Source organism: Saimiri boliviensis, chromosome 10 (genome assembly GCF_048565385.1).
Source record: "Saimiri boliviensis isolate mSaiBol1 chromosome 10, mSaiBol1.pri, whole genome shotgun sequence".
Lineage (NCBI taxonomy): Eukaryota > Metazoa > Chordata > Mammalia > Primates > Cebidae > Saimiri > Saimiri boliviensis.
This window is the reverse complement of record NC_133458.1, coordinates 122,159,307-122,177,619: the sequence shown is the minus strand read 5'-3', so window position 1 is coordinate 122,177,619 and position 18,313 is coordinate 122,159,307. Positions and strand designations below refer to the sequence as shown.

Here is an 18,313-nt window from a genome sequence, read left to right as displayed (position 1 = left end):
GGCCTCAGGAAACTTGCAATCATGGTGGAAGGCAAAGGGGGAGGACATATGTCACATAGTGAGAGTAGGAGCAAGAGAGAGAGAGGGAGGTGCCACACACTTTTAAACAACCAGATTTTGTGATAACTCACTATCATGAGAACAGCACCAAGGGGATAGTGCTAAACCATTAATGAATAACCACCCTCAGGATCCTGTCACCTCCCTCCCTCTAGGCCCCACCTCCAACATTGGAGATTACAATTTGACATGAGATTTGGGCAGGGACACAGATCCAAACCATATCTATGCTAATGGGCCAGATTTTCTCTGGGATTCAAGCTTTTTTCAGGCTCTAGTTCTTCATCCTATCATGCTAAGGTAGTGGTTCTGAAACTTTAGCATGCATCAGAATAGTCTCTAGGCTTGTTAAAATCTAGCATTTCTGGTCCCTTTGACCAGAGTTTCTGATATAGTAGGCCTAGATTGGTATTTTAGAATTGGCATCTCTGAGAAGTTCCTAGGTGATGCATATGGTTCTGGTCTGGGGGCCACATTTTGAGGACCACTTATCTGAGGTCTCTGGGAGACTGAAGATTTGTGGTTCAATGATAACACATATTGAAGTGAACACAAATTTTATTGGTACTTCTGTTTGGAAGTACACATGTTCTGAGCTTATAGTCTTTAATAACACAGATATCAAGAGTATTATTTTGGTTACTATAATATGCTCCACCTAGGTAAACATCATTGCATAAATATTTCACATCTTAATAGAAAATGTATCAACATTACTTTTACATACAAAATGTACATATTTAGACTGAATTTTAAAATATTTTTGTTGTGAAAAAGTATATTAAAAAAGTAACATGAACACCCATATTTCTACCACATCAACAGTTGTAAATGTATGTGTCTTATACACATTTTTTTGATGAATCATTTGAAAATGAGTTACATATCTTGCACCACTTTACCATAAACAATTCAGCTCACATCTCTCAATGAGAATATTCTCTTACATTTTATAATGCCATGATCACACTTAAGAAAATTAGCAATAATTCCTTAATGTTATCTAACATGCAGTCATATTCAAATTCCTTCAGTTGTCCCAGTATCTTTCCTATACCTGTTGTTTTTGGTACCAGGGTTGAGTTAAGTGAAACTAAATTTTAAGAGGCAGCAATCCTGGATGGTATCTTTCAGCTCAGATTAGTTTCTGTGTTATTTAGGATATAGGTTTTGTTGCTTTAACAAAGACTTGACTTAATGATGGCTTAAATAAAAAAGATGTTTGGCTGGGCATGGTGGCTTACACCTGTAATCCCACCAGTTTGGGAGGCTGAGGTGGGCAGATCACCTGTGATCAGAAGTTCAAGATCAGCCTGGCCAACGTGGTGAAACCTCATCCCTACTAAAAATACAAAGATTAGCTGGGGGAGGTGGCATGCTTGTAATCTCAGCTACTTGGGAGGCTGAGGCAGGAGAATAGCTTGAACCTGGCAGACATAGGTTCCAGTGAGCTGAGCTCACGTCACTGCACAACAGCCTGGGTGAGGGAGCAAGACTCTGTCTCAAAAAAAAAAAAAAAAAAAAAAAAAAAAGAAAGGAAAAAAGACGTTTATTTCTGTCATGTTTAACCATCTGGAGATGAATGGCTGATAGGGAGGCTCTGTTGTCCTCAGTATGTGACTTCCATCTCTGAGGCCAAGACAACTGCTCCAGCTCCACCTACAATGAGGGGAGGGAAGTGTGTATTTGGTCCATGTAAGGGCATGTCTGCAAGTTGTACATATAACCTCTGCTCCTATCTTGTTGACAAGAACATAATTATATGATGTATCTGTAAATAGAGGACTGCAAGTGGAAGCTTTATTTTGGATGGCTATATGTCTAGTGACAATACATGATTTTATATATATAAATGTATATACATACACACACATATATATAATCATTTTATGATTTTATATATATATATATATATATATATAATTGCACTTTAGGTTCTGGGGTACATGTGCAGATAATGCAGGATTGTTGCATAGGTATATACATGGCAATGTGATCTGCTGCCTCCATCCCCTGGTCACCTATATCTGGCATTTCTCCCCATGTTGTTCCTTCCCAACCTCCCTACCCTCCACTGTCCGTCCCCGAGCCCCTCCAACAGACCCCAGTGTGTGATGCTTCCCTCCCTGTGTCCATGTGTTCTCATTGTTCAATACCTGCCTATAAGTGAGAACATATGGTGTTTGATTTTCTGTTCTTGTGTCAGTTTGCTGAGATTGATGGTTTCCAGATTTATCTACATCCCTATGAAGGACACAGACTTATCATTTTTTATGGCTGCATAGTATTCCATGGTGTATATGTGCCACATTTTCCTAGTCCAGTCTATCATCGATGGGCATTTGGGTTGGTTCCAGGTCTTTGCTATTGTAAACAGTGCTGCAGTGAACATACATGTGCATGTGTCTTTATAATAGAATAATTTATAATCCTTTAGATATATGCCCAGTAATGGGATTGCTGGGTCAAATGGAAATTCTATTTCTAGGTCCTTAAGGAATCGCCACTCTGTCTTCCACAATGGTTGAATTAGTGTACACTCCCACGAACAGTGTAAAAATGTTTGTTTCTCCATATCCTTTCTATCATCTGCTGTCTCTAGATTTTTTAATGATCGCCATTCTAACTGGCGTGAGATGGCATCTCAATGTGGTTTTGATTTGCATTTCTCTAATGAACAGTGATGATGAGCATTTTTTCATATGTTTGTTGGCCTCATATATGTCTTCTTTTGAAAAGTGTCTGTTCATATCCTTCACCCACTTTCAAATGGGGTTGTTTTTTCTTGTAAGTCTGTTTTAGTTCTTTGTAGATTCTGGATATTAGCCCTTCGTCAGATGGGTAGATTGCAAAAATTTTTTCCCATTCTGTTCGTTGTCAGTTCACTCTAATGATTGTTTCTTTTGCTGTACAGAAGCTCTGAAGTTTAATTGGATCCCATTTGTCTATTTTGGCTTTTGTTGGCAATGCTTTTGGTGCTTTAGTCATGAAGTCCTTGCCTATGCCTATGTCCCCAATGGTTTTGCCTAGGTTTTCTTCTAGGGTTTTCATGGTATTAGGTCTTATGTTTAAGTCTTTAATCCATCTGGAGTTAATTTTAGTGTAAGGTGTCAGGAAGGGGTCCAGTTTCTGCTTTCTACACATGGCTAGCCAGTTTTCCCAACAGCATTTATTAAGCAGGGAATCCTTTCCCCATTGCTTGTTTTTGTCAGGTTTGTCAAAGTTCAGATGGTTGTAGACATGTGGCATTGCCTCCGAGGCCTCTGTTCTGTTACATTGCCTGTATCTCGGTTTTGGTACCTGTACCATGCTGTTTTGATTACTGTAGCCCTATAGTATAGTAAGCCAGATAGCATGATGCCTCCAGGGTTGTTCTTTTTGCTTAGGATTGTCTTGGCTATGCAGGCTCTCTTTTGGTTCCATATGAAGTTTAAGGTGGTTTTTTCCAGTTCTGTGAAGAGGTTCATAGGTAGCTTCATGGGGATAGCATTGAATCTATAAATTACTTTGGGCAGTATGGCCATTTTCACGATATCGATTCTTCCTAACCATGAGCATGGAATGTTTCTCCATCTGTCTGTGTCCTCTCTTATTTCCTTGAGCAGTGGTATGTAGTTCTCCTTGAAGAGGTCCTTTACATCTTTTGTTAGTTGTATTCCTAGGTATTTTATTCTCTTTGTAGCAATTATGAATGGCAGTTCGTTGTTGATTTGGCTCTCTTTAAGTCTGTTATTGGTGTATAGGAATGCTTGTGATTTTTGCACATTCATTTTGTATCCAGAGACTTTGCTGAAGCTGCTTATCAGTTTCGGGAGATTTTGGGCTGAGACAATGGGATCTTCTAAATATACAATTATGTCATCTGCAAATAGAGACAATTTGACTTCCTCCTTTCCTAATATAATTCACGATTCTATTACTAAAGGAAGAATGGCTGTTGGGGGCAGCAGTTAGCATCTCTGCTACAAGTTCTTTTTTGCAATAAAAGAGCTATATCAAAATATACTAAATACACTTAATAATGACATTTCTGTTTTTGAGATATATAGGGGTCATAATTGCTCCTATGCTAACTGAGCCCAGACTGATGTTCTTTTTTGAATTACTTGATGCATGTTTTATAGATGTTCTGTTTTCTTTTTGTTAGAATATTAGCTGTCATTGCTCACAGCTGACCGTTTCTTCATCCCCCTTTTCTAATTTACCACTTTCTTTTTTTCTGGGCTAGGGAAGCAGATAATAATAGCCTTCTTAATAATGCTATAATGTATTTTGTGCCTTATGTGTGCTATACCGTGTTAGGAACTTTGACATCTTACCTCTAACTTTGGAACTCTTTTTTTTTTTTTTTCAGCGTTATTGAGATCTGATTGACAAATAAAAATTGTGTATATTCAAGGTGTACAATGTGATGTTCTGATATATGTATATATTGTGTAAGGATTACCAGAATCAAGCTAATTAATGTATAAATCACTTTTCATAATTATCTTTTTTTTGTGGTAAGAACAAAGATCTACTCTTTTAATAAATTATAAGTGTGCATTATTATTCACTGTAATCACCATGTTGTGCATTAGGTCTCCAGAATGTATTCATATTATAACTGTCAGTATGTATCATTTGAGTAACATTCCTTCATTTTCCCCATCCCTGACCCCTGGTAAGCACCCTGCTACTCTGTTTCTATGAATTTGACTTTTAAAAAATATTTCAAATATGAGTGAGATCCTGTAGTGTTTGTCTTTCAGTGTCTGGCTTATTTCATTTAACATGACATTCTCTAGGTTTGTCCATGTTGTTGTAAATGGCTGGATTTCTTTCTTTTTTTCCTAACATGTAAGGTGATATCTCATTGTGGTTTTGATTTTTTGTTATTGACTTGTGTTATATTCTTATGTATTTTAGAGACTAATTGCTTATCAGATGTATGGTTGGCAAATATTTTCTCCTATTAGGGTTTTTTTTTGTTGATTGTTTCCTTTGCTGTGCAGAAAATTTTTAGTTTTATCTAGTTCCCCCCTTTTTTGTTTTGTTGCTTTTGCTTTTGGTGTCCTATCCAAAAAATCATTGCCAAGACCAGTGTCATGAAGTTTTTTTACCATATGTTTACCTTTGGGAGTTTTATAATTTCAGATCTTAGGTTTAAATCTGTAATCTACTTTGAGTGAATTTTTGTTGTATAGTGTAAGATAAGAATCCTTTTTTTTTTTTTTTTTTTTTTTTTTTTGCATGTGGATATCCCGTTTTCCCAGCACCACTTATTGAAGAGACTGTTCTTTCACCATTGTGTATTCTTGGCGCCTTTGCTGAAGATTAGCTGATAACCTTGGAGCTCTTATACAAATATACTCATTTTACAAATGAGAAGGCTGAAGCTACAGGAGTATCAGTAACTTGTTTATAAAAATGACAATTGTTAGAACCATAATTAAAATAGGAATTGATGCCCTTAGTGAGACCTGAGAATCCTACCTTTGAAAACTTGCATGATTTTTATTACAAAGACCTTGTAGCATTTTTTTCAATGACTTAGAGGCATTTTTATATGTATTCATTTTTGCTAGTTGCAGCCAGGTAGGACTTCCAAATAGCTAGATGGGATTCTTTTTGTCTGATTGTGTCTCTGTGAATACAGATGTACAGCATGCATACACATACAGCATGCATATAAACTCACATCTTTTTGGGAAACTTCTAATAGCATAATGGATAAAGATAATATTTAAAAACAAAGCTTAGAAAAGTAACTGTAAAGCCTACCATGTGTTATAAACGAATCTGAGTATTGAGGAAATACTTTTCAAGCAGCATTAATATACAATTTTTATCTGAACCATCCTGAATGGTTAACATGTATGTTTAGTGAACATTCATTTGCAGACATTACTCATCCTAGAACATCTTTCAGGCAATTTAAGGTTGATATATCTATTGTATCAGTTGAAATGGGTTAGTGTATAATGCAGGAATAGGCACTCCAAAACTCAGTTTGTTTTTTCTCTCTCTTTTTTTAGTCTCCTTTGTTGATATGTGCTCTATTTTAAAGTTGCTTAGCTGTATGATTGTCTTTAGATACAACAATAAGAGTATCATCTATTTCTATGAAATTTGATTTCTTTTTGAACACTCCTTAAAATTTAAATATACTATTAAGATTGTCACTGATATTCGAAGTAATATAGAGTAGTTACTACAGTACTTACTGTATATGGTGTATGAGCTAGAGATGACAAAGTATAAGATTGGCCTTTTATTTATCCCCTTAATGAGTAGCTTAATTTTTCTCTAACATAATTTTTCCCTATATAATACATTATAGGATACATGAATCACACTAATAGGACATGAAAAGTTATAGCCACTAGACCTTTCTCAGATGAGGGATACTAAACTGTATCATAGAAATCATAATCATTACCATCATCTCAGTAGATTTTAAGAACTGTGAATATTGTATTTAATATTGATAGACTAATGGTAGAAGATATCTCAAATCAGTCTACAGTTGAGGGCAATCAGGGATTAGTATTTTTCACTATTAGTATTTTTCACACCCAATGCTGCTTAACAGTATGATTTATGTAAAATTGGTGCCTAAGACATACCTATGGATTTAGTCTGTTGTGTTTGATGGGTATCTAAGTCATCTTAGAATTATGAAATTATGAAACTACCAGACTCTGAAAAAGATAAATAGTTCCACGAGTAACAGTTTTTATTGTATTTCTGAATTTGAAAATAATGGGGTCATTATTTAATAATTTTAATTATTTAATTCAATAATTATTTAATAATAATTTGATGATAATGGTAAAGAGTCATAATAGTCCTCAGGGATTACCTTAAGCTAAGAGATTTTAACCTACAGTAAATAAAAATAAATGTACTTAAAATTAAAGTCATATCTTGAATAATTTAAAAATTGGGAAATGTATGTATACTGATGTCAGTAACTCGATAGCTTTACTGGTTTGTAATTTAAAATTTAAACTACCAGTTTTGCCCCTTGGAGAAAAAATTAACTATGCCATACACGTATAGATAGTAATTAATACAAATGTTTTATTATTCACATTTATAAAAGAATAGGTCATCTAATTTCCTCTAATTCTTCTTTAGGTCGAGATTTAATTTGTATCCAGTCTATAGATGGAATGCTGATGGTATTTGAGCAGGAGAGCTATGCTTTTGGAAGATTTCTCCCTGGCTTTCTTCTGCCTGGCCCTCTTGCCTACAGTTCCCGTACAGATTCCTTCATTACCGTCTCTTCCTGCCGACAAGTGGAAAGCTATAAGTAAGTTTGGATGTTAAATCTTTGGATTCATGATTTTTGGTGGGTTTGCTGCTGATTAATTTTTGTCCACAAAGAGATTCAATATCACAAATGAAGAAGAGATTGGTTTCTTTGACAAAGTATGAATGGTTACTTAAACTGTATCATTTATTGTATCTGAAAGGCAATATAGTGCAGGATTCCAATCAGGAATCCTGATTTTACCACTACCAGCTGTTTGATGGTCAATGCCCTTATTCTGGCTTTAAAGGAGGTAATAGTGCTCATTTTGACAAGTTTTTTTTTTTTTTTTTTTTTTTATAAGGATTAAATGTATGTCAAGTTACCACCCTGTAGAAAATGCTTAATAATTGTCGTGATTGCTCCTTGATATAATAAATAATTAAACACAATGTTGAGTGAAAAAAGCCAAACTGAAAATTTATCTGTGGAATGCTTTTATAACAAAAAGGAATGTGTGTGCAATGGAAGAAATACTGGCATGAACTGTTAATATGAATGTTAATACTTTTCTAAAAGAACAATTCAAGTATAAGAGAAGTATGAAAATGATCCTAGGCAAATAACTTATATTTGCTAGAAATTCTGATTGGTCTTGGTAAATTGCATGTGAGAGAGATTGTTTTCTTCTCCACCAGCTAGATTTAAATAAAAGTCAAGGTTTTGAGTTTTTGGAGAGGATGTTTTTTATTGGCAGAGAGAATGGGGAAAAGAAAATAGAAATTCATGCTGGGAAAAGAAATAGCATGGGAGGGTTTCAATGTCTTTAGTAACTTTATTGTGTTATCTTACTGATGGCAACATTTAGAACTTTAAATATCTAAGCAACACATTATCATAACTTTTCAGCATCATTTTTGGTCACATTATTTTTCCCAAGATGGGAAGAAGATATAAATTCATCTGGCAACAGATGTAAATTTTTGTCTTCAAGCTTCAATATTGCATATATAGCAAGTTATTGCATTTTCTCTTCATAAGTCGCTATTTGCCTTTTGTAAATGACTGTCAAGTCATCTAGGGTTAAAACTCTGAAGATAAGTGAATGTTTGTGAGTAAGCAGAATTTAACTGATTTAGGAAGTGTATCATCATGTCATATTTCTTCTATAATTCTTGTGGCTCTTGTCCAAAGGAGATGATTGAATGGTGGTATAGATAGTGGGAATAAATAAAATATTATATTTATTTTGATAGGTTGGGAAAAAATATCTGTATAGTTTACTCAAGCCTCCCAAACTTGAGCAATATTAGGAGATCTGTTTTTTAGCTTTCCACCCAGTTCTGTGCCTCACCTCCTGCCAAGTAGTACTATGCTAGGGTCACAGTACAAATATTTAAACACCCAGTTACTTACTCTTTGAAATATGTGCATAGGAATTAATTTGATAATAACTCGAGGAGTGACTAGATAAAGAAGTAATGTTAGGTTTCCTTAATGTGTGAGTTTAATCGTACAGAAGCTCACGTTGTTTTAACTGTGGTAATTCCCCAACATACCAATCTATTAAATTTATCTTTCTCTTGGACTAAAAAATGTACACGTTATCCATTGTGTGAATCATTTATAATGGTAAAAATGCATGAGATTATTGTGAAATGATGACAATCAAGAAGGTTTATAACATTAAGTAGTATGTTGTACTTATATATGCTTTCAACTTTAATAGAGTATATTAAATGACAATGACTACTGCATTTTTGGATGGGAGAAAGCATGAAAACCATAAGTTTGTTCTTCTGAGGCTTTATTAAATCTGTCTATATTCAGGTAATAGAATATAACTGGTTAATAGAATAGGCTTTTAACACATAACTTATTTTCATTTTTGATATTGATACTTAATGTCTTTAAACCCTGCTTAATTATGTTCAGATAAAAACTAGTGAAGGCTACAGATCTCAAACTTAAGTGTGTGTAGAAGTCACCTGGGCACCCTGTTATAAAATGCACATTTACAGATGCTAGCCCCCAGTCCCCTAGATTTCTTTTAATAGGTTTAAGGATAAGACCCAGAAGTCATCATTATGAATTCTTACTCCAGATGAATCTAATTCAGGGACACACTTTGAGCATAGTTTTTCTTTTGAAGTAAGAGAATTGTTTGCCCTTAATTTTTTTTTTTAAATATAGACATGGGGGTCTCACTATGTTGCCCAGACTGATCTTGAACTCTTGGGCTTAAGTGATCCTCCTGCCTTGGTGTCCCAAAGTGCTGGAATTACTGGCATGAGCCACCACTCTCGATCTGTTTGCCTTTTCTTGGGGTAGGGGTAAGGGCTTTGGTACCACTGTTCTCTGGGACATATATGTCCAGACTTTGATCATCTTTTCTTCTCTTTTCCTATCCTTTGCCTTTCAGAATTATTTACTCACTAATCTCTGCCCTTAATAGTTTCTCTTATTCAGCTTTTCCTTCCCATTCTCATTGGTTCAGGCCTGTATTTTTTCACTTAGTTTTTTTTTTTTTTTTTTTTAACCTCTGTAAACTTTGAAGGGTCCTTCTCATACCTTTTCTTTTAAAACACCACTTTAAGCTGGAATAATTTTTATTTATTACTAAGAAACCTAGACTTTTAAATATTGACATTTAATGCTTTATACCTCTCTATATAGCTCCTAATACATTGCTAAGTAAATAATCAGCCTTAAATAAATACCTCTTAAATAACTCTGTACCTCTATGATGTGGACTTTTGGACTTGGAAGGGACTTTTAAGGGTAGCTGGTTCAACTATCTTCCTTTTTTCACCTCCTAGCTGTATTACTGCCTAAAACACTGATTTTTTGCTAATGTCATATATTGCCTTCTTATACTGACATTTTCCAGAGGATCTTGCATTATCAGGTTCTTGAGAGAAGAATCTGTCTTAAACCTCTCTTCACTGACTGAATAATTTATTCAGTCATTCATTCAGCAAATATTTTTCAAGAGGCTTCTGTGTGCCACATACCGTACAAGGTACTGGAAATGCAGTCAAATAGATGTGCCTCCTTTCCTCTATTAGTATTGAAGGAGGCAGGAAGTCACTCAGCTACTTCAGTCCATTTGTGATACAGACTATTGCAGAGCTTTGCACAGGATGCTGAGGAAGCCTCAAGATGGGACCTCTAAGAGTTGAATATAGGGAGGCTCCTTAAAAAAGTATACCTGCCATTTGTGTTATTCTCTCCTGTCTGCTATACCCCTTCCTCAGCATTCCGTCAATAGCTCCTAATACATTGCTAAGTAAATAATCAGCCTTAAGTAAATATTTAAAAGTGTTTTTGTTGAATTTAATTGACTATTTTAAAAAGAAATATTCTTCTCCAATCTTTGGCTCTGGCTAAATGGAAATTTGTAGTATCCATATATGTTAAGGGCTTTTCTCACTCTCCTTTTTTTGTTTTTGCACATACTGTCTCCTATGTCTGAAGTGTTCTTCCTTCCTTCTCTGCACATGGAAATTATGTGAAGTCTCCCTGCTCCCTTCAGTTCTTACCTGACCTAGTTGTAAGCAATGTCTCCTCTTGCTCATTTTTGTCATTAACTAGGCTCAGTGCTGCTTGCTAGCAGGAATTCTGTATCCCCTGAAGTGCCTAGCACTGTACCTTGGTGAAAGTAGGTATTCAATGAGAACTGACAAAAGAGTGAATAGTGTATAAAGAAGGCTTCTGTTTTGCTCCTGGCATCTTCCAATGAAAAGGCTTCTCCCTGACAGTCAAGAATGTTTTCGCTGTAGTTGAAATTGACATAACAATGCTCTGTATCCAGAGCTTCCATTTCTAGTAAAGTGCTCTGAGTTACATATCAAGGTTCCAAAACTTCCTGCCACTCCTTGAGGTGACAGTTATGTTTCATTTGAAAATAAATGAAATTGGAGGGTTTACTTCTGTGTTCCGTGACACCTCAATCTGTATTTTAGTTATTTGCTGCTGTTTTTATGATGCAGTATGGAAGAATATTAAATTATGTGGTTGAGTTTGTTATTGGTGCACTACAGGACCTGTTAAGCATTTGTGGTTATTGAGTCAGAAAGCACCACTGTTTACCTGCATTTGCTGTAGTTGCGGTTAGTGCTTATCTGTTCTGAGAATGAATGGCACTCTTTCATAAGATGTTATATCGGCCCTGATTAGCTTATGTTACCGAACACTTGAATGGTACAAAAAAAGATCCAAATATTTTATTTCAGAATTTCCAAATCTACTTGTAATTGGTTTTGGAAATAGATTTTTTTTTTTTTTTTTTTTTTTTTTTGAGACGGAGTTTTGCTCTTGTTTCCCAGGCTGGAGTGCAATGGCGCGATCTCGGCTCACCACAACCTCCACCTCCTGGGTTCAGGCAATTCTCCTGCCTCAGCCTCCTGAGTAGCTGGGATTACAGGCACGTGCCACCATGCCCAGCTAATTTTTAGTATTTTTAGTAGAGACGGGGTTTCACCATGTTGACCAGGATGGTCTCGATCTGTTGACCTCATGATCCACCCGCCTCGGCCTCCCAAAGTGCTGGGATTACAGGCTTGAGCCACCGCGTCTGGCCTTGGAAATAGATTTTTATGTACTTTATTGGTTACAGTTAAGAGGAGTCAAGGAAGAACCATAAAATAGATGCTCTCGTAAGTTTGTCATCATCTAATTTTACTGTCAAGTTTAAGTAATAAAAGAGTCTTCTGAGTTGTCTTTTAGGAAGAGAAATGGTTTAGATTTGGAAATCAGTATTCAATTTTGGCTGTGCCTCTGCCTGCTGTTTAATGTTAATGAGGCCACTTTAGGGGCTCACTCATTTCTTGGATGAAATAATGGCCATATAAGAAGCTTCAAACATCTCAAAGAGTTTTGGACCTTTGCAACAATCTCATGAATATCTATATTATCTCCTGGCCGGTTGGTTTCTGCAGGAAATGAACCACCTGTGTAATTAATTGCCAAGGCTTAGATCCATAGCAGGACAAGCTCTGGGATGATGTTCTAGTCACCAGTGCACACTATTTTCATTACTATGAATTGGGAATAGGAAAACAATCCTATTTGGAGTTCGGAATGTGAAGTCTAATTATTTTGCACTTTTAGAGACTTTGGGATTTTTGAAGGTCAATCTCAGATGGCATAGAGAGATTTGCCTGTAGGACTTTGTAGCATGGGTTTACCAGGCTGAGATTTTCTCCCTCTTACTTCATGTGCCCCATGACTTATTCCTCCCTGCCATGCATCTCTCCTAAACTCCTCTCATGGCCTTTCATGTTTCTTTTACTGCTGCATGCCTTTGCATGTGTATTTGCTTTACCATAATGCCTTCTTTTTCTTTACCAGTATGATGGAATTTTCATTCATCCTTTAAAACCCAGCTCTCTCTTCCTGAATCTATACCAAGAGCATATATTTTCTACCTCAATTACTTGTTACTGCCACCATGTTCTATTGGTACTATGTGTATATCTTCTGTTAATTAGCACAGGATTCTCTGAGTTATACTTAGCTGTCTATATATAAATCTCTACAACTAGTAAGGGAGCTCCTTATGAATTTAGATCATGTAGTAGTTTTTCCATTGCTAATGTTTGTATTAGATCCCTACTGTAAGTGTATGGAATTAATGGAATTTATATACATTAAGTTTTTATATTAACTATAAGATCTATTTTTTATAAGCTATTGTTAAGTTTATCATCAGCTTATATGTCTTGCAAAATCTTCAAGCATTGTCATTCTGCATTCAACTGAAGTTACAGGTTTTTTATAAGTGAACTATTCTTGATTGAGATAGGATGTTTTCAGAATTGGTATATGACATTTGAAGACCATTGTACATTTCAATGCTTGTTCAGATATGCCACATTGCCTTCATTCAGGTCCCTGCTTTTTACACTCTCAGATATCTGTCTCTTAGAAAATGTGAGTTTTGATTCAATAAGAGGGAAAGACACCTGTGAGCCTGTAGTTGCTTTATGTAGAGTAAGATTATTATTCTAAATATATGCCATCAGTTAATGAGAAATTTAGAAATTTCAACTTTATTAGCTAGATTGATCATTTCTAGATTGAATAATATTTATAAATTGTTTTTAAGAATTATTTGAGCTAAATGTCACTGTTGAAATAGAATCTGTAAAATATTTATGGATTGTAATGTCTATTTCTGAGAACTCACCTACCAGATACAAATTCCTTGGTGATTGATCTCTATCTCTGTATAAATCTGTCTCTTTGTCTGTCAACCCATCAATCAATAATTGTATACCTACTATATACCAATTACTAGGCACTTTTATAATTTATTGTTTAATCTTTTAACAATGATTGTGCTAGAGATTATTATTTTCTGTTGTATGGATGCGGAAGCTAGACACAGAATGATTATTTGCCAAAAATGTACTTACTTAGTAAGTGGTTAAACTGGGGATTAAACTGAGTTCTTTTTGGTTCCATAGATTATGTATTGATAATTTCTACTCCATCTGACTGCTTTGCATATTTACATGTTTTTCTATTTGGTGTTTAGGTGCTAGATATTTCATGAGTAGTATTGTTTGTCACATAAAATTCTAATGGAAGTGCCATGATAGTTGGTAGAGCTGTTTTCCCAATACTGAATAATGGACATATGGTTATAACTTTCTTTATCATGACATTTTACACAATCTTATGTTACAATGTCATTCAATAAGAATTTAATATTAAATTTTACAGTTTTTAAAAACAAGGAAAAAGTGCTCTATAACGTTTATAGATTATCGTGTGCTTTTAAAGTCAAAATAATTTATAACTTTTAATTATAAACTCATTTACAATTTTTTAAATTTCTTTTATACAGGTACCAAGTACTTGCTTTTGCAACAGATGCAGATAAAAGGCAGGAGACTGAACAGCAAAAACTTGGTTCTGGAAAAAGACTAGTAGTAAGGCATTTTCTTAATATATAAAAATTTCAGTAATGCCATAAATAATCACATATATTTGTTATGAGTAAGAATTCCTGGGAAGAAAATGTAAAAAAAAAAAAAAGATGTCAGCCGTTCTCTTTCCTATATTATGATTATAGTAATTATCTAAGAACTGAGTTGGTTGTTGTTGAGCAATGGAGACACATGCTTGGTCATGGTCATAATATAACAGATTGTAGAGTTGTAAGAACCCTGAGTATCCAGATGGAGTCACTTTTAACAGAGTGATTATAAACTAACAAATAAAAATAGAAACAGTAAAAAAACTCTCCATAATAGGCAAAATTTTGTATATTATTTGAAGAATCTTTTTTTTCTAGCTGCTTCCTAGATTTTCTCTTATCACTTGTTTGGAGCAATGGGATTATATTTTGTACTTTTCTTTCTCTTTTTTGAGCTTAAGATTTGTTAAGCTTCTTTCATCTGCAAATATTTAGTGTGCATAAAATTTAGAAATGTTTTGGCCGTTAATTCTTTATTTTGTTACTAATAGGCATGCAACCAAATATATAAGTAAAAGATAAAAATTCATAGCTCACAAAGGTAGAATTAGCTCAAAGACAAAGGTGAAGTTTCATAATTTGAAAAGTAGTTTAAAGAAAAATTGCCATTTAATATAAATTGGGGAACAGATGGTGATTGTGAATTTTTCCTTACCTTGAGAACTTCCATAGACAGCAAGGCAAAAAATAGAAGCAACTGAAATTATGGTGGAAACAGTGAAGTGAATTTGAGGATACACATGAAGGAAGCTGAATGGAGAAATAATGTGGAATTTCAAATACTATTGGAATACTATTAGAGAAGACTATACAGAATTTTCTGTATTAGGATACAGAAGTTTAGGAGATGGTAGAATAGAAGGGTAACTTGGAAAGAGTCCAGAATCAGATGATGATATATTTTTTTAGTGGTGGCAAAAAGTAAAAGAGCACAATAAATAAAAATATGATATAGTTTGGCACAGAACTTAGAAGCACCATAGTAATAATATTTTAAGGAACAGATTGAAGTCAAATAGGTCTTGAGAGCTATGCTTTTTTTTTTTTTTTTTTTTTTTTTTTGAGCAAGCTACAGCAAGTTTGTTAGCCTTACTAAATCTGTTTCCTCATTTGCAAAATGATGATAATGTCTACTTTAAAATGTTGTTACTATGCTGGGTTCGGTGGCTCATGCCTGTAGTCCCAGCACTTTGGCAGGCTGAGACAGGTGGATCACCTGAGGTCAGGAGTTTGAGACCATCCTGGCCAACATGGAGAAACCCCGTCCCCACTAAAATACAAAATTAGCTGGGCTAATTTGTGGTGGCACTTGCCTGTAGTTCTAGCTATTGGGGAGGCTGAGGTAGGAGAATCACTTGAACTCTGGAGGCGGAGGTTGCAGTGAGCCGAGATTGCACCACTGCGCTCCAGCCTGGTTGACAGAGCAAGAATCCATCTTAAAAAAAATGTTATTAGATAAATTATATAATTTATATATAAATATATGTATTATATGTAATACATATATAAAACAGATAGCAAAATGTCTTGTTGAACTTAATAAAAATGGTGATCAAATTGTCCTTTGACCTCCTCAATAGTGGTATTCTTCCATTTGTTTCTTATAGTCTGCACTTCAGCCATGTAGGGCCTCTCATTCTTCCACATATTCCATGGCTCTTCTTCATTCTAAGCATATGGTTTTTCTTCTGTCTGGAATAGCCTTTCATTATCATTTGCAGTTTTTATTGACTACTCCATGTCTCATCCTGAGGATGGATTCTGAAGGAAATCGCAGTTGAGTGGTTTTTCCATTCTCAATTAGTGACTAGAGTAAGAAATAGCAGTAAAACTTCAGTTTGTTACATGATTGTCACTCTGCAGGACTGTAATGCCATGGAGCAATATGAAATCTACTGCAGAAGAAACAGAACTTACCCAAAGGGATGCTTATAATAAGATAGTTGTGGGAAGACATTTAATAGTTTCCTATGTTACTCACAGCTAGCTTTTTTTATTTATTGATTTTTATTTAAGTCTTCTGTGGTCAAAAAAAATAATTTGCATTACTTAAATTCTCTTACATTAATTGAGATTTATCTTATGGCCTAGAATATGATCTATCTTGGTAAATGTTCAGTGTGCACCTGAAAAGAATGTGTATTTTTTGTTGTTGTTAGGTAGAGTGTTTCATACATGTCAATTGGATTACGTTGGATGATAGTGTTCAACTCTTCTGTATCCTTCTTAGTTCCTTTACTAGTTACTGTTAGTTATTGAGAATGGGATATTTAAATCTCTGACTATAATGGTGGATTTTTCTGTATCTCCTTGGAAATATATCTAGCTATATCTATATCTATATCTATATCTATATCTATATCTATATCTATATCTATATTTATTTATTTATTTTTGAGACAGAGCCTTGCTCTGTTGCCCAGGCTGGAGTGTAGTGGCATGATCTCAGCTCACTGCAACCTTTGCCTCCCTGGTTCAAGTGATTCTCTTCCCTCAGCCTCCCAAGTAGCTGGGTTTACAGGCACGTACCACCATGTGCAGCTAATTTTTTTGTGTTTTTAGTAGAGACAGAGTTTCACTATGTTGGCTAGACTGGTCTTGAACTCCTGACCTTAGGTGATCCACCTGCCTTAGCCTCCCAAAGTGCTGGGATTACAGGCATGAACCATTGCACCAGGCCTGTAAGATATTTATTTATTTATTTTTTGCTTTAGATGTTTTGGAATTCTGTTATTAGGTACATAAATATTTAAGATTGTTCTGTCTCATGATCAACTCATCCCCTTTACATTATGAAATGACCTTTATCCTTTTATTTGATAATCTTTTTTTCTGAAAGCTATTTAATCTGTTGGTAAAATACTCAGTTTTCTTTTGCTTAGTGTTATTCTGATAACTTTTTCTATCTTTTCACTTTGAACCTGTTTGTGCCTTTACACTTCAAGTGTGTAATTTGTAAGCAGCATCAAGTTGGTTGGGATTTGCTTTTTAAAATCAGCATAATATATACTCTGCCATTTAATTCTGTTTTATTTATCTATATGTCTATCTAGGTTTTTTTGTTTTCTTTCTTTCTCCTTCCTTTGGATTTATCCAGCATTTTTTGTGATTCTTTTTACCTTTGTTGGTTTAGCTATAACTCTTTGTTTTATTATTTTAGTGTTTACTTTAGGTTTTCAGTATTTATCTTTGGCTTAACGCAGTCTACTTTCAGGTGATATATTACCTTATGTATAATGTAAGAGCTATGCTTCTGTTTCCCACCTTCCAGCCTTTGTGCTATTGTCATATATTTTATTTTTACATAGGCTGTGAATCCCATATTATAATTATTTTTCTTAAATAATTAATTATATTTTAATGTGATTTTAATTATGAGAATAATATGTATTTACCCATGTAGGTACCATTTCTGCTGTTCTTCTTTAATTTGTATAACTCCATATTTCCATCTGGTGTCATTTTCCTTCAAACTAAAGTATTTCCTTTCACATTTCTTTTAATGTGGGCCTGCTGTTGATGAATTTTTCATTTTTTATGTGTATACTGTTCTTGAGGTTATCCCTGGGACACAGTTAAGTTACTTGGAAACAGTTTGATTTTTTGGAGCTTTGTTCTCAGGACTTGTTAAGTGGGACCAGGGCAGTCCTCATTTTCGGGCTACTTATTCCCTACTCCTCAGGCAAGATCCTTCTTGAACTGTACCCAATTTACCCAGAATTATGAGATTTTCCAGCCTGGCTGATAGGCAGAGGAGGTATTTTATACACTGTGTGAATGCTGGGCACTGTTGTCTCTTATCTTTTTGGGTGGTTCTTTACCTGGCCTTGTGTAGTTTCCTTACAAGAATTTGCCAATAAGTACTCAGCTGAATATTCGAGGGCACTCTTTGTAGATCTTCATAGTTCTGTCTGTATGCAGCTTTTGTATGCAGCTGTTTGGTATGCTGTCTTGTTAAATCCAACTGCTGCTGTGGTTTCTCTAGACTCTGAGTATCCGTCTCCATGATTCAGAGTCTGCTGGGCTCTGCC

General features: G+C 34.9%; 1 protein-coding gene across 12 annotated transcripts in view; it reads left to right on the top strand.

Moving 5' to 3' along the window:
- BBS9 (Bardet-Biedl syndrome 9) overlaps nucleotides 1-18,313 on the top strand; it is a 492,396-nt gene that overhangs the window by 134,210 nt on the left and 339,873 nt on the right. For all 12 annotated transcript variants that reach the window (XR_012512240.1, XM_074379845.1, XM_074379844.1 and 9 more), the window contains 2 exons: nucleotides 7,183-7,357; nucleotides 14,151-14,235. Coding sequence is in view for 11 of the 12 variants with exons in the window: in XM_074379845.1 (XP_074235946.1) it covers nucleotides 7,183-7,357; nucleotides 14,151-14,235 (260 nt within the window). In the remaining variant the exon portion in view is untranslated. The remainder of the gene's footprint in view (nucleotides 1-7,182; nucleotides 7,358-14,150; nucleotides 14,236-18,313) is intronic.